This window comes from Phacochoerus africanus, chromosome 11 (assembly GCF_016906955.1).
Source record: "Phacochoerus africanus isolate WHEZ1 chromosome 11, ROS_Pafr_v1, whole genome shotgun sequence".
Classification (NCBI taxonomy): Eukaryota; Metazoa; Chordata; class Mammalia; order Artiodactyla; family Suidae; genus Phacochoerus; species Phacochoerus africanus.
Genome location: NC_062554.1, coordinates 128,230,623 through 128,247,437, shown reverse-complemented (window position 1 = coordinate 128,247,437; position 16,815 = coordinate 128,230,623). Strand labels below are relative to the sequence as shown.

Below are 16,815 nucleotides of genomic sequence, written 5' to 3'. Positions count from 1 at the left end.
GGTGCCTGAGACATGGAAGAGGCACATAAAATCATGGACTTTTAAAAGAGGATTAGGACACAAGATAGAATTGGATAGATCTATTCATAGGGTCCAGTATATACACTCCTGACACTTAATTTTTTTTTTAAGCCTTTTTTACACTTTCATTATTATTTTTTAAAATAGTTATTTCCCCAATACAATTTTTTTTTTCTACTGTACAGCATGGTGACCCAGTTACACATACATGTACACATTCTATTTTCTCACATTATCATGCTCCATCATAAGTGACTAGACATAGTTCCCAGTGCTACACAGCGCTCTCTTTGCTAATCCATTCCAAAGGCAGTAGTCTGCATCTATTAACCCCAAGCTTCCAATCCATCCCACTCCCTCCCCCTCCCCTTTGGCAACTACAAGTCTGTTTTTCAAGTCCATGATTTTGTTTTCTGTGGAAAGGTTCATTTGTGCTGTATATTAGATTCCAGATATAAGTGATATCATATGGTATTTGTCTTTCTCTTTCTGACTTACTTCACTCAGTATGAGAGTCTGTAGTTCTATCCATGTTGCTGCAAATGGCATTATTTCATTCTTTTTTATGGCTGAGTAATCTTAAGGCCCTAATTAAAGCCAAGCTTCTTAGCCTGTATTTGAGGGTTTTTTGGTTTTGTTTTGTTTTTTCCTATTGCTGTTTTGGTTGTTTTTTTTTTTTTTTTTTTTTGGTGTTTCTATTTGGTTCTTGTTATTGCTTGGCCCCTAGCCTACCACTCTAGTCTTTTCTTCTCTTTCTATTATTCATTTATTCAGTGATAATCACTTGATAAGTATTTATCAACTGCTTACTCTATGTCAGGCACTGTTCTGCAACTGGGGATGGATGGAGCACTGAAAAACCAGACAAAAATCACTGCCCTTGTGGCACTTTATCCTCTTGGGGGACATAGCACAGATATATCAGTCACATAGATAGTGGGTGTATGGTGACCAGTGGAGAGAAAAATGAATGCTCCTCGGACTAACAGAGGTCAGTTGGTGTTTCTTGAGTCTAGTCTTTGTTTGATCCAGTTTACCTTTCTGCTTGGCATACCCTCCTCCATTGACACATTCCTTATCCCGAGAGCTCCTGGGAGTGCAGTGAGATCTCTCCTCCTGGCTTCCATCCCTTTTATGACCCTTTTCTTGTCATTATTTATGTTCCCGCCCTGTAGCTCCCACACTCAGAAATTGCCAGAGCCACTGAGAACCTTGCAAAATTTATCTTGTTAGACCCATGTCTAAAGTGGGCCTATGGAATTTACCTTTAATGTTGGGGGGCAGCAGGCAAAAACTGTTGTGGTAGGTAGACCTATATCTTCTGTTTGGTTCCTGGGACAAGTCCTTTTTTTTCCTCAAATTTATCTTTTTATGTTAAGATAATTATAGATTCAAATATAGTTTTACAAAATAATAGCTTGCTAATACAATAGGTTACAATGATTTCTTTTCAGATATTTAAATATCTTACATCCTTGGAATAAACCCTACTTGGTCATGGTATATAATTCATTTTATTTATTTCTGAATTTTATTTGCCAGTAATTTTTTAAGGATTCCTCTGTCTATACTTATAAGGGATGTTGTTGTTCAGCTATTTTCTTTTTTTACTGTCTTTGGTATTTGTATTAGAGGTAATACTAGCTTCATAAAATGAACTGGGAAGGGTTCTCTTTTGTGATTTTTGGAAAACATTGTATAGGACTGGTGTTATTTCTTCTTTATACATTTGGTAGAATTCTTTGGGAAACTTATCTAGGCCTGGAGATTTCTTTTTTGGGAGTTTGAAAATTACAAATTCAAAAGAGAAAAAAGAAAAAAGAAAATTACAGGTTCAATTTTAAAAAGTTACATACCTATTAAAATTATTTATTTCACTTTGAATGAGTTGGGTTAGTTTGTGATTTTAGAGGAAATGGTCCATTTTATCTAAATTGTCAAATTTAGGTATGTGGAGTCCATAGTATTTCCTTATTCTTTAGATGCCTGTAGGTCAGGTTTATTCTGTGTTCATTTCTGATTATTTGTGTCTTCTCTATTTTTCTCTTTGTCAGTGTTGCTAGAAATTTGTCAATTTTGTTTGTTTCTTTTTTTATTAAACTTATCAAAGAGTTAGCTCTTCAATTCATTGGTTTTTCTCTGTAATTTTCCTATTTTCAATTTCATTTATTTTTTTGCTCTGTTTCCTTCGGGTTTATTTTGCTCTTCTTTTTCTCGGTTTTTGAGGTGGGAAGCTTAGATTATTGATTTGAGACTTTTTTTCTTTTCTAATGCAGACATTTAATGCTATCAATTTTCCTCTCAGTACTGCTTTAACTGTGCCCTACAAATTCTGATATATTTTAATTTTTATTCTTTATTAAACAATTTTTTCCCCTTGAGACTTCCCTTTTAGACCTATGGATTATTTAGAAGCACATTATTTAATTTCCAAGTGGTTGGAGATTTTCTTCCATTATTGATTTCTGGTTTGATTCTGTTGTGTTCAGAGAACGTACTCTAAATTTTCTGTTCTTTTAAATTTGTTGAGGTTTATTTTATGGCCTGGACTATGTGTCTTTTTTTTTTTTTTGTCTTTTTAGGGCCACACCCACAGCATATGGAGGTTCCCAGGCTAGGGGTCTAATTAGAACTATAGCTGCTGGCCTGCACCACAGCCACAGCTGTGCCAGATCCGAGCTGCGTCTGCAACCTATACCACAGCTCGTGGCAATGCCATGTCCTTAACCCACTGAGTGAGGCCAGGGATTGAACCCACAACTTCATGGTTCCTAGTCGGATTTGTTTCTGCTGCGCCACAACGGGAACTGCTATCTTGGTATGTTTCATAGGCACCTGGGGAAAAAATGTATATCCTTTTGCTGGGTGGAATGTTCTAAAAATGTCATTAGTTCCTGCTGGTTGATATTCTTTATTGAATTTCTCTATATCTTTGCTGATTTCCTCACTAGTTGCTTTAGAAATTGTTGAGAAAGAAGGATGTTGAAGTCTCCCATAATTGTTGATTTGTCTTTCTCGTTTCAGTTCTATCAGTTTTTGCTTCCTTATTTTGCAGTTGTTGTTTGATGTATACAGTTTAGGATTGCTATGTCTTCTTGATGGATTGCTGCTTATCATTAGGTAATAGCCCTCAGTATCACTGATCATTTTTTTTTACTCTGAAGGCTACTTTATCTGGTAGTAATAGAGCCACTGCAGTATTCCTTTGATTAATGTCTACCTGGTGTAGGTTTTTTTTGTCTTTTTTACTTTCAGCCTCTCTCTATTAAATTTAAAAATAAGACCTAATTATAAATTAGAAAATAGGCTTAGTGTGAGTTTTGTGTGGACAGCAAATAGTTGGGTTGTATTTTTTTAATCCACCCTTTTAAAACACTATTCATTTTTAAAGCACTGTCTTTTAATTTGTATATTTAGACCATTTATACTCAGTGTAATTATTGATATGCCATGGCTTAAGTCTTCCATTTTATTTTTTGTTTTTCATTTTTCAATTTTATTTTCCCTGCCTTCCTATAGCCTGCTTAAACATTTTTTAGAATTCCCATTTTGAATTATCAGTAGTGTTTGTGTGTGTATTTCTTTGTAGAGCTTTTATATAGCAATTGTTCTAGATAATGTATATGGACATATAATTTATCACAATATATTGGTGTTTTCATTCTACCAGCTTTAATAAATTATAGAAAATTTACTTCTTTTTTGGAGTTCCCATTGTGGCGCAGTGGAAACAAATCCTGACTGGTAACCATGAAGTTGTGGGTTCCATCCCTGGCCTCGCTTAGTGGGTTAAGGATTCGGTATTGCCATGAGCTGTGGTGTAGGTCGCAGAAGCGGCTCAGATCCTGCATTGCTGTGGCTGTGGTGTAGGCTGGCAGCTATAGCTCTGATTGGATCCCTAGCCTGGGAACCTCTGTATGCCGTGGCTACAGCCCTAAAACAAAAAAGCAAAAAAAAAAAAAACCCAAAATAGTGGGAATTCCCTTGTGGCACAATGGGTTAAGGATCCAGCATTGTCACTGCAGTGGCTCAGGTTGCTGTGACGTGGATTCAGTCCCTGGCCTGGAAACTTCTGCATGTCATGTGTACAGCCAAAAAAAAAGAAAAGAAAAAAATTTACTTCTTTTTGTCTTTTTACCCTCCCATGTTGATAGTATAATTTTCTAAAGTGTTTTCTCTCATACATTTACAACCACATCAGACAGCATTATAATTTTTGCTTCATTTGTCAAAGATAATTTAGAAAACTGGAGAAGGAAAGCCTATTGTATATACCAGTACTGTTTATTTAACTTGTTCTTCTTTCCTTCCTGATCTCTTCCATATTTCCTTCCTTTTTCATTTCCTTTCTGTTGCGAGATCTTCCTTTAGTCATTCTTTCCTTTTTCTATTTTTTTAATGGCTGCACCTGCAGCACATGGAAGTTCCTGGACCAGGGATTGAATCCGAGCCACAGCTGTGATCTGTGCCACAGCTACAGCAATGCCAGATCCTTTAACCCGCTGCGCCAGGATTTAACCTGCACCTCTGCAGTAACCTGAGCCTCTGTCGTTGGATTCTTAACCCACTGTGCCACAGCGGGAACTTCTTTTAGCCATTCTTTCAGTGCATTTGTACTGGCCACAAATCCTCTAATTTTTTTTTTTTTTTCATCTGGGAATATCTTGATTTCGTCTTCATTCCTGGAAGATATTTCTACAGGGTATAGGATTCTGGGCTAACGGTTTTTTTCTTTCAACACCATAATATTTTTCCTTTCTCAAAGTCCCTAGTCAATCTGCTTTGTCTTCTCTTTTCAGAGTGTTCCTATGTTTGTTTTACCATAATGTGCGGGGTTTTGAATTCCTCTTGATGGGAGGAATAGGGAAACGTTCATCTTCGCCACCTTCCTGGAAATGATAGTCCAGGTGCATTATGAGAATTCTTCCAGTGCAGTGCTTTGTACAGAGAAACTCCCGATAAATACGGACTGCATGTATGAAGGAACATGACCGCCCTTGACTGATGTATTTATTCTCTTTGTGTACCCTGTGTTTGTTTGTTTATTTATTTTTTGTCTTTTTTGCCATTTCTTAGCCGCTCCCGCAGCATATGGAGGTTCCCAGGCTAGGGGTCGAATCAGAGCTGTAGCTGCCGGCCTACACCAGAGCCACAGCAATGCGGGATCCGAGCACGTCTGCAACCTACACCACAGCTCAGGGCAACACCAGATCCTTAACCCACTGAGCAAGGGCAGGGATCGAACCCACAACCTCATGGTTCCTAGTCGGATTCGTTAACCACTGAGCCATGACGGTAACTCCAAGTGTACCCTGTGTTTGTAAATGGGTTTTCTAAGTTAGAAAGACTTGAGTTTGAGCCCTGGCTCTACCACATCCCGACTGTGTTGCAGTGGAGCTATTTAACTACCTTCTGAACTTCAGTTGACTGATTAATAAAATGGTATTAATAATAATGCCTGTGTCACAGGATTGTTGTAAAGATTGTGGTATTTTTTTATAAAGGTTTTAGCATCGTGCCTGGCGCGTGTGAACTTAGAATAGTAGTTGTTTTTATTATGTTGAGTTCCTTGTCAGTGAAACTCATTTTCAGTTACATTTCTGCCATGTCAGACCTTCTCATAGATAAGAATTACACGTGTCTTTTTACATTTTGCCTTGTTGGTTTTGGTGTGACAAGATCACCAAATCCTTCTAACATATTTGCTGATGTCGCTTCTTACCAGATCATGAATTAAAATTGTTGGCTAGGACAGTGCTGAGAACATAGCTCTGGCTTGCTTTCTGTTAGAGACTTCCGCCCAGGTTTTAAAGGCTCATTTGTTTAATGCTTTCTGGTTTCTGTTTTTTCCCCATAAACTACAAATCTAACTGAAAAGTCAGTCTACCTTTCTCCATCTTGCCTCTAAAGATAATATGACCTTGTCCAATATGTTGCTGAAATCAAATTATGCTTTGTTTGTGCTGTTTCCTGATCTACCATGAAAATTACCTATAATTTTAAATAAATGGAGCTAATATTGTTTAATAAAATGGAGCTAATTTAACCAAAATTAATACCATGTGTTTTAGTGAACATATGCTGTTTCTAGTATGCTTCTTTCCCAAGTATTTACAAACCATGTGGGATGCAAGGTTTGAACTCATGTAGAAACAGCACTGGGGCTGGCAGCAAAGCTGGACTTTGCACCTGTATTTGACAGCTAAAATGCAGGCCCAGAGCAGTGAGTGTCTAGGGTCATATATTCTGTATTTTTAAAGGACTTGAGCTCTGGACCCCCCTGCCTCTTTGTTTTTTGGTCTTTTTAGGGCTGCACCCATCGCATATGGAGGTTCCCAGGCTAGGGGTTGAATTGGAGCTGCAGCTGCTGGCCTGTGCCACACTTGGCAAGTCAGATCTGAGCTGCATCCACAACCTACATTACATCGCAGCTTGTGGCAGTGCTGGATCTTTAACCCACTGAGTGAGGTCGGGGATCCAACCCGCATCCTCATGGATACTAGTCAGGTTTTTAACCGGCTGAGCCACAGCAGAAACTCCTCTGGACACTTTTTTAAGAGTATTATGAAGCACTCATGACACCTAGTGGTCAGGTACTTACATGTGGCTTGTGCATCATAGATATCAGCAAGGAAAAAAAAAAAAAATCTAAATATAAATATCTCCTAAAGGATTTTTCTTAACCTACTGTTTCCTTTTCTTTTTAAATGATATTTTAAAAATTTGTTTATTTTGTTATTTATTTATTTATTTGGCTGCCCAATGGCATATGGCGTTCCTAGGCCAGGGATCAGATCTGAGTCACAGTGAGACCTACCCCTTGTGGTGGGCTGGGGATCAAACCTGCGTCCCAGTGCTCCAGAGACACCACCAATTTGAGTGTGCCGCAGCGGAACTCCAACCTACTGTTTCTGAGAAAGAATTGTTGATTCTGTGATCCTGTAGTGGCATATGTTGCAGTTTGAGGGAGTGCCAGCAGAGGGCACAAAGGGTTCACAATCTACTCTGCCACCTGGTGGGTTTTGTTTTTTTTTTAACCCCCCTGAGAATTGTCAACGTTTTAGATCACTTATTTGACACTGAATTTTGTCTAGCACAGTGCTTGACATATAGCACGCTCATAATAAATATTTATTGAGTTTATAATATTATTAGAAATAATTTCTTTCATTTGTTTCCTTGGGGATTTAAAAATCCAAGAACCATAAGTCTAAGGACAAAGGTGTCTTAAATGTCCAAGTAGGTGGATTAATTTGAGCCATTGGCTCAATATTTTTCTTTTTGAATTTGGTATTTTTAAAGTTCTAATATTTGCAAAATCAGACCAGCTCTATCTTTTCATCTTTGGTTCGTTAATAATTGGTGTCTGGCCTTCCAACAAAGTCTGACATAGCGTTTTCTTTTCCTCTGAATTCTCTGTTATAGTTTTAATATTTCTAATAGTTCTAAATGGGACTATAATGGGTCTCGGAGAATACATTAGTGGAGAGATTTGCCACATTGGGGCACGTTTCTTTCAAACCACTCCTCTCCCACCATTACGGGGTGTTCTTATTCTTACCTGAGATTTTGGAGTTGTTTTATAGGGCAGCTCAAGGATTTGAGCACCATGGAGAAGGATTAGAGGCGTTTTAACACTTGAAGACTTAAGTCTTCTTGTTCCAATTTAATTTTAGAAGAGTATCCTGAATTTTAATTTAGTTCTTTAAAAAACAATATTTTAGGGATACCTGGCTATGCATAAAAAAGAATGAAATAATGCCATTATTTGCATCAACATGAATGGACCTAGAAATAATCATACTAAATGAAGTGAAACAGAGAAAGACAAATGTATGATACCACTTGTAATGTGGGACTTAAAAAAATGATACAAATAAATCTATTTATAAAACTTACATAGACTTACATAGAAACTGAATTTATGGTTACTAAAGGGGGAGCAGATAAGTTGGGAGTTTGGGTTAACAGATACATACTACTGTATATAAAATAAACAACAAGGACCTACTGTATAGCACAGGGAATGATATTCAATATCTTCTAATAACCTATAATGGAAAAAAGAATCTGAAAAGGAATATATATGTAATGGAATCACTTGGCTGTACACCTGAAACTAACACAACATTGTAAATCAACTGTAGTTCAATTTAAAAAAAAAGATACCTGGCTCTGTAAAAAGGCACACAATGTTCTTTGTGTTAAAGAACCTAGGGCAGCTTGGTTAAAACCCAGTTATGATAGTCTCTGGAGGGCTGTGAGCCTCCGGACATTTAAAATGGCATAATGGGAGCATTGTGGAAGGGTGCATGTTAATATTTAAAATTTCTCACACAATCTATTATGCTTGAAACAGATTACACATGAGGATAATGGGTACCCTCTGGTTCTTTTTACAGCCTCTAAATTACACAGGTCAACGTGACTGCATTTTAACCTCTCATTTCCATGCAACAAAACGTTGGGTGAATCATTCTTCAGACATGCTGACTTCGTGCTTTCATGGCACAAGTTACGAAGTATTTATTTAAATGGTCTAAGGCTTTATGTCCTTGCTAATGTTTCCCAAATATAAATTTTATGTGTGCTAAAATAATTGTAGTGGTTTTGGTACTTGGCTGATAGTTTTAAACCCAGCCTTTGGTGAAATAAAAAAAATGTCAAAACACAATGTTAAACTTGAACCGGATCGTGGGACTAACTTTTCTAAAGTTCCAAATGTTTGCTTCCCTCCTTGAATAATTTAGTTTTGTATTGAATGCTTTCATTTGTTGTCAGTGTACTGCTTTGGAACAAAAACTGAAAAAACTGACTGAAGATTTGAGCTGTCAGCGTCAAAATGCAGAAAGTGCCAGATGTTCTCTGGAACAGAAAATCAAGGAAAAAGAAAAAGAGTTCCAAGAGGTAAGGGAAAGGAATCCATGAGTAGTTCGTCCGGAAGGCTCTTAGGGGCTGTCCTAGCTGATCATTTGAAAAGAGGACCGTGTGGCCATCTGGAGGGTCACTGGAGGGGAAATACTTTTCCCATCTTTTAGTTTTGACTGGAGAAGGGACTTCGTATTCAGGGTGTTCTTTTTTTAACCCATGGTTTCTCATTTCTTTGAGATTTGATACTGAGGAGGAAAGGCCTGGATTTTTATTTCAAACACGCTGTGCTGTGAAGGACATTGTATTACATTTTCCACCTGTTTTTAATGCCCGTGGCTTGGCAAATACACTAGAAAGGTAGCTGATGTCGGGAAGTAAGAGGTTGGCAGACAAGTTAGGGCTGGACATGCCCTTGCATGAGTGTTAAACAGGGCTTCAGATGAGTTAGCCTGAAAGTGGGTCTGCAGTGACTCAGTAAAAGCTGCTGGAGTGTACATCAGTGTCCCTGTGTGGTTATCAGAGTGAATCGGTGGCACCTACTTCCTATCATTCTCAGGGGTCAGTGGCGTGTGGTGTTTGACATGTTAAACCCCATTTCTGAGTGTGATGGCTTAGCCCAGTTGTGACTGTTGTAGCTCAGCTCTGCCCTTTTGCCCCTGGACACTCAGAACAGAGGTTATTCATTTAAGATGAGGATGAGGTGGGAAGAGGCCAGTTTCCATGTGTTTTCTTGGTGGACTCCTTCCTCCGCTCAGAGACCCGGATCTGCTGCCTGGAACTGTGAGGCTGGGTGTGTTGATCACTGAGTGGTTGCATCCTGGCTCCCAGGGTCTCCTGCTCTTTCAGGAGAGGCTTGCCTGGCGGATGTCTGGGTCTCATCCTGGGATCTCCCTTGTTAACCAGGGTCAGTTTGATGCATTTGTCTTTCGCTTTGCAGGAGCTCTCCCGTCAACAGCGTTCCTTCCAGACCCTGGACCAGGAGTGCACTCAGATGAAAGCCAAACTCACCCAGGAGCTACAGCAAGCCAAGAACACGCGCAACATCCTACAGGCTGAACTGGATAAAGTAGGTGCTCACTCATCTCCCCTCCTGTGTAACTCCTCCTTTCCTTACGCGTGTCTTTCTGCACCAGAGCAGACACATGATACCTTTGCAGAAAAGTCTGCTCTGTCCTCACTTTCCTTACCTTTCCAAGTGGAGAGCGAACTGAACCTTTCTGGGTCTGGTTTTTCTCAATAGCGAAGGAGAAGAGTGAAGCGGCTCTCAGATCTGAAGGCCTGTGGGTGTGTCTGATAGTCTAGTGGTTCTTGGTCATGCAACCAGGTTGGGAGCAATCTCCCATGTATTTATTTATGCCCCCAAATTTTCATCCAAAGCACTGAAAATTATAATTTATTTATCTCACTGCAAAAATGGTCTCATCCGGTTTTATGGCATTATGTGTCATCTGTGTGATGGCCACACTCAATATTTCTCTTTCCAGCCTGGATGTCTGGTCTGAACTTGAGACGTGGGCGTGGGCACCTGAGATCTCCATTCATGTGTCTAATAGGATCTCACCCTTAACACGTTATTAATCGAACTCCAACTTGGTTCATTGCTTAGTCTTTCTTGTCTAGTAAAGTGCAATTCCATTCCTCCATTTGTCGCTCAGGCCACAACCTCCCTGGCATCTTCACCTCCTCTTTTTCTTTCTTTCTTTCTTTTTCTTTTTTTCTTTTTCTTTACACTGCAAAGTAATCCATTAAACCTCTGCTGCTGGCTCTATCTTTATTTACACACACACACACACACACACACAGTATGCACGAGTGTATAGTTATGTGTATCTGTGTGTGTGTGTATTTGCTTGTATGTGTATGTGTGTGTATCAGATGAATAGTATATTTAATCTTTTTTGTGTCAGCACATAAAATCTATATAGAATAAATGTACAACAATGAATTATTTTAAGGCATGTTTCTCTTGTCACCATTACCTATGTCAGAGGATAGATTCTTGTCAGCCACTCTTGCCACTCTTGGCAGAAGCCCTCCATGTGCCACATGCCTCTCTACTAAGAATAAACCTGACATTGCGTCTGTCTTTACATTTTATGCTCGATCTGACGGCCTCCCCCACCTGCCTGGGGTCTAAGACCCGTTCCCTCTCACCGGGGTTTCTGCACTGGCATCCCAACTGGCCCCCTGGCTTCTCTGACCTTTTCATTGTTCAGGAATAAGTAATTATTTTAAACGTAAAGCAAATTAAAGTGAGGCTTTGTCCTGTTTTCTCTTTGCAGGTCACATCCATAAAGAACCAGCTAGAAAAAAATTTGGAAGAATTTAAGCAAAAGTTTGGCAGAACCGAACAGGCCTTACAAGCGAGTCAGACCAAGGAACATGAGCTGAGGAGAAGCACTGAGGTGAGTGGGGAGCAGAGATGAGTACATAGCCACTTCTGTGCAGAAGGAAGTGGGGAGGCTAAAGACTTTCCACGCCATTTTCCAGTGGTTTATTATGGCTGCATGTTCTTCTTTACTTGCCAGAGTATTACAAAGTGTTTTGTGAATGGAAAAAAACAAAATTGGTGATGGCTTTCGGGTCACCAAATAACAAAAACCGTGTGCCAAGTCATAGATTTAAATAAACAAAAGTTATGACAGATGAGAGTTTCTAGATTCAATACTGTTATAAAAGCATGGGGAGTTCCCTTTGTGGCTCAGTGGTTAATGATCCCAACTAGGGTCCATGAGGATGCGGGTTCAATCCCTGGCCTCGCTCAGTGGGTTAAGGATCCAGCATTGCCATGACCTGAGGTGTAGGTTGAAGATGCGGCTCGGATTCCACATTGCAGTGGCTGTGGTGTAGGTCGGCAGCTGTAGCTCAGATTCGACCTCTGGCCTGGAAACTTCCATATGCCGCAAGTGTGGCCCTAAAATAAAAGCCAAAAAAAAGGGCATCAAGTAATTGTAAACTGTATTACTCTGGCTTCAAGAGTCGCCACCTTTGCGCTGAGTGTGTGCAAGCGTGGTTGACAGTGTCTTTGGAGAGTCACGGTAAGGACATAAAACGGTGGACGTGGGTCCCAGGAGCACGGATCAAGGATACCCTGATGTTGCTTCAGTTGACAGGATTTTATCCATACTTCCTTTATTTTGCTTTTCTCTGCATTTATTTAGCGGCTTGAAGTTTATTTTAAAGGCCTTAATTAAGAACCATTTGGGGACAGTTAATAGACTGAAACAATTTGAATAGAGCCATGAATCGGCATTATAGTTTTACAAAGAAGCGTAGAAGAACAGTAGAAGTTTCTTCTCCATCAAATGTCACAGGATAGAATTCTCTTCACTCATCTTTTAAATATTTTGCAATTACTTTGTAGACTGTCAAGATTTTTTTTTTTTCTTTAGTTCTCTGTTAAAAAAGTGATTTATCCAGGTGAGGCAAGACTAAATGTACTTATCATCAGAGCTTTAAAGAGTGGATCGTGGTCATAAAACCAGAACATCTGTTGGTAGCACAGAAGAGGTTGTGCAAGCAGCTGTAGCCGCAGAGGGGTAATGATGCTGGAGAGAGGAGGCCACCGCTCCAACAACTGGAGCGGAAGAAAACTTGCTATCAGATGATGGTTTCATCGGCAAACGTTTTCAAATGGAAGCGTTTGTTTCAGCAAAACAAATGTTTGCCTTTTGGCCAGTGGGGACCAACCAACAGATGCTTCTGCTAACATTTCCACAGGCAGACTGGCACCGAACTCTTCCCTCTGTGAGCTTCCGTTTCAGCCAGGAACTCTCCTGCGACTCCACTGGCTGCCTGGTGGAAACGTTTTGTCAAAGCGATCGTCTAGTTGAGAGGGTCGAAACACTTTGCAAACGGTTTGCCTGGCCAAGGCTCTGGAGTGGGCTGGACATGTCTTGCAGGTGTTTCTGAAGACTGGTGCGTCCCCACGGGGTCTGGTTTGTCAGCTGTGGAGCTGTCCACCGTGCAGCCTGCGGAGTTAAATGCCGATCCTGTGGCGCTTGATATTCCATTGATTGCTGTGTCCACTCAGGGCTGTCATGTGAAGGTGTCTAGCGCAGGGCCAGGGAATTCATTTAGTATTTGTCTTTCTGTGTGTGTGTGTGTGCACCCGCCTTCTTTTGAGGATGATAGCAAGAATTCAAAGGATTTAGCTGGCTCTTGCATTTTGAATTGGGATTGAAATCAGAAAAGCAATTTACTCAGTTAGATTGGTGACATAACTTTGTGGTAAAATGTTGATGACTTTAGAGTAAGTGAGATCTGAAACTGCATCACTTTTCTGCCACCTCCCTGCTGTATGACCTTGGGACAAGGACTTACCCTTTCTGAGTCTGACTTTTCCTGCAGAGCTGTATTAATGATTAAATTAAATATTGTATGGTAAGTGCTTAGACCTGTGCCCAGCACCTAAGGGCCCTTTGATCTTTACAACGGCTATAACCTTTCGATGCCACCTCTGTTTGCTGTCACTCATAGGCACAGAAAGTGATGAGCAAAGGACAGGGCATTTGAGGTTTTTCACATTCAGAATTGTGGCCCGTTCTGGTCTGTCACTCTGGGTGTCTTTCTGTATCTAATTGTAAGTAAGTACAAACAAGTTTGCACACTTAGAGGTTTTGGATGCTGAAATAATGTGACAGTTGTACCGAAATTCTCCTTGTCTGTGTTTAGCAAACTAATAAACTGCTCACAATGAGAAGTTATCAGTGCTGGAAACGTGATTTAATGGCCCATTCAAGGGTAAAGTTAACATCTAGCATCAAAGTGAATGGAAGGTTTAGCTAAACTGTTCATCCAGCATCTAGTGCCAGCCCCAGAGCCCTGGGGTTAGGCTATAACATACCATCATTTGACAGCCAAGATGAGGGAACACTTGCTTGGGGACCTTCCCGAGCATGGGGACCTGTATTACATGGGGTCCTCTAAGGGACCTGGTCTGGCAGGCAAGAATGATGAGGTGGAAGGGGAAAAACACATCCTTTGCATCCATCCCCAATTCACCATCCAGACTTTGCTCCAGCAGGGGACGTATTAAGCTTCATTCATAGATGGGACCACAAAATGCCACACAGTAACTGAAATTTGTTTTGTCTGGCCCTAGGAAAGGATGCTTCCCTTGCTGCTCCTAAACCAAAGTTGATCTGGGTGGAATTGCTTGCTAAGCTCTAATGCTGGCTTATGGTTATAGGGATTTTTGTTGTGTTTTTCCAGACTGGTGCCCAGTTTTTGCAAATCATGTGCGGTTGCGAGAGATGCCTAGGAGAATATACCCTTGTATGCTTAACTCATTGTTGATAATGAGCTACCCAATCAAGTCTTAAGTGGCTGTAAGCTGTGCAGAAAACTAATTGCTGATGGATGGCAGCCTACAAGCTCCATTTTCAGATGTTCATTTTCTAAATTCTGGCCTTTTAAAATTCTTGGGTTGGCCACAGCCATAGCATTATAACCCTGCTGGGTCCCAGGACTGGCTGAACATTTCTTCGTTTGAAAATATTTACGGAGCTCGCTCCAGAGTAAAGACATGTTAATCTTTCCATTGAGCTTACTATTCATTTAAATGTGTGCAGTCATGGACAGAGATGGACAGAGACGAACAGGCACATAAACATAAGTTGCCCCCCTCCCTCCCCAGGGCCTTCCCTCTCCTTCTCTTCCTTCCTCCTACTGGGACGCACCCAGCTTTCCACTCAGTGTCATACCTGCTTTCTTGTCATGCCTATAGATGTAGATGCCATTTGATGTGATGATTTTTTTAGGATAAAAAAATATTTGCTAGGTTGGAAAATAAAAATGCTAAGTCAACTCAGGTGGTAACATTCTAGTTACTCTCATATTGAAATCATTCAACTAATTTCGCTATTGATCATGAAAAATTAGCTGCTATTTAATTTTAGGAGCAAAAACGAATGATGCTCCATTACCCTTGTTTAAGTGCGTTAAGGTATTTTTCCTTTCACATCTGTGATCTCATTTGAAGTGGTGATTATCCTGAGCCTGAAGAGCAAACAAGCGAGTGTAGATTTTCTAGTCAAAAGATGCTAGTTTAAGTCAGTAACATTGTTGCACCTTCGTGATCATTCAGTCTTTGCAGAATTTCACACCGACTGGTACGAATGTGAACATCTCAGTCTTAAGATGAGTAGGAGCGGGCCTTTTAATTCAATAGAGGGTCACTTGAACTCATGAAAAGGAAGTAGTATCAGAACAAAAGAGACAGGAATATAACTGCAAGGGGCTCTGTCTTATTTTGATGATGAAGTGAACATATATACATGAATACAGTAGCTGCCAGCAAGTTTTCAAGTACTTCCTAGCTGCCAGATTCTCCCTCTTCTTGAATTTGGCTTTGCTACACGGGTACCCATCTGCTGGTAGTAACCAGACGGATAATTGAAGGCAGGCTTCCAGCTCTGCATTGCCAGGGCCATCTGTTTTCTAACGGTGCAGTAGGGTTTTGGAAGATGGGTCTTAATTGTTTCTTTAAGATTCAAAAATTTCCCCTATTTTTCAAGTCTGTATTTTTTTTTTTTAAGTTAGCTTTATGACTCCCACTCCCCCCGTGCCCTGACGAAGGAAGGACTTGGTTCAGTCAATTTGTAATGGTAATGGTATATGCCAATTCCCAGTGGTCCAGAGGGTGGCATATAATAGAGGTTGAGATACTTGTCAGCTGTAATATCACTGAAGGTTGAACAGCAGGTTGAGGAATATGGATAGAAGATTTATAATATTTATTATGCAAGTCATGCAGTTAATAAGAAGCAGCATTTTTATTTAGCATGCAAATATTGCTTGGTTTTAACAGTCAGAAAAATAGACCTACCTGGATAATAGAATGGGGCTGTGGATGCGTCTCTGCTACTCCAGGGCACATCAATGGACGGGTGCTTCGTCGGGTACCCAAAGGACCTGCTTTCGCTGTGAAAGCTCAGATTCCTCCACCTAGAATTAATCCTTCCGTCCGTGCTCCAGCCGTCTGATTTCCCATAGCACACTTCACCTCTCTTTAGTGTGTAGCACAAACTGGTGTGTATTTCACTCATAAAGACATTCCCATAACAGTGAAACTTAAGATGGTTTTATAATAAAACATCAAAATTTGTCATGGGAGTTGTTGGTTTGTTAGCACCTTAGAACTTTTTTGCACAGACGTATCTGAGCATTCAGGTGATAGGAACTTGGAGTGTTTGTGCCTTTGGGGGGGGGTCTTGTAAATATGATTTTCCTTATGAGCGAACACTTTAACAAGCACAGGGACATCCGGAAAGTTCAAAGGTATGTTTCTTCTTTTATTTTAAGGGCCACTCCTCTGGCACATGGAAGTTCCCAGCCTAGGGGTCGAACTGGAGCTGCAGCTGTTGGCCTATGCCACAGCCACAGCAATGCTGGATCTGAGCCACGTCTGAGACCTACACTGCAGCTTGCAGCAATGCCAGGTCCTTAACCCACTGAGCGAGGCCAGGGATCGAACCCACATCCTCATGGACACTATGTCGGGTTTTTAACCCGCTGAGACACAGGGGAACTCCTAAAAATATATTTCTTCATGGAAAAAAGATTTGAGTTTGTGCTTTCGACTTCTATGTACAAAGTCATTAGACTAAAGTAAGACTAACCTGAGAGCCCAAAAGGCACGTGTGCTTCTTCCCCTCGTGAGATACAGAGTCCCTTAGGGACCCTCACCAAGGCAGAAGTCCTAAGCTGCTTGAGCATCAGGTGCGATGCTAACTAACTGTGTGTTTTAGGAGATGAAGAGGGAAAACAGCCTCTTGAAGAGTCAGTCTGAGCAAAGGGCCAGAGAGGTCCGCCACCTGGAGGAAGAGCTGAAGAAGGTCAAGCAATGTTTGAGTCAGAGCCAGAGTTGTGCAGAAGAAATGAAGGGTGAGTAAATGTAGTATTTTCAGAGCTGTTTCCCTA

The 16,815-nt window shown here is 40.6% G+C and overlaps 1 protein-coding gene across 1 annotated transcript in view; it reads left to right on the top strand.

The window, feature by feature from the left end:
• Window positions 1-16,815, top strand: part of CENPF (centromere protein F) — a 63,213-nt gene that overhangs the window by 16,319 nt on the left and 30,079 nt on the right. Inside the window, exons 8-11 of the mRNA XM_047753425.1 lie at window positions 8,803-8,928; window positions 9,830-9,958; window positions 11,175-11,297; window positions 16,644-16,779. Coding sequence (XP_047609381.1) covers window positions 8,803-8,928; window positions 9,830-9,958; window positions 11,175-11,297; window positions 16,644-16,779 — 514 coding nt within the window. The remainder of the gene's footprint in view (window positions 1-8,802; window positions 8,929-9,829; window positions 9,959-11,174; window positions 11,298-16,643; window positions 16,780-16,815) is intronic.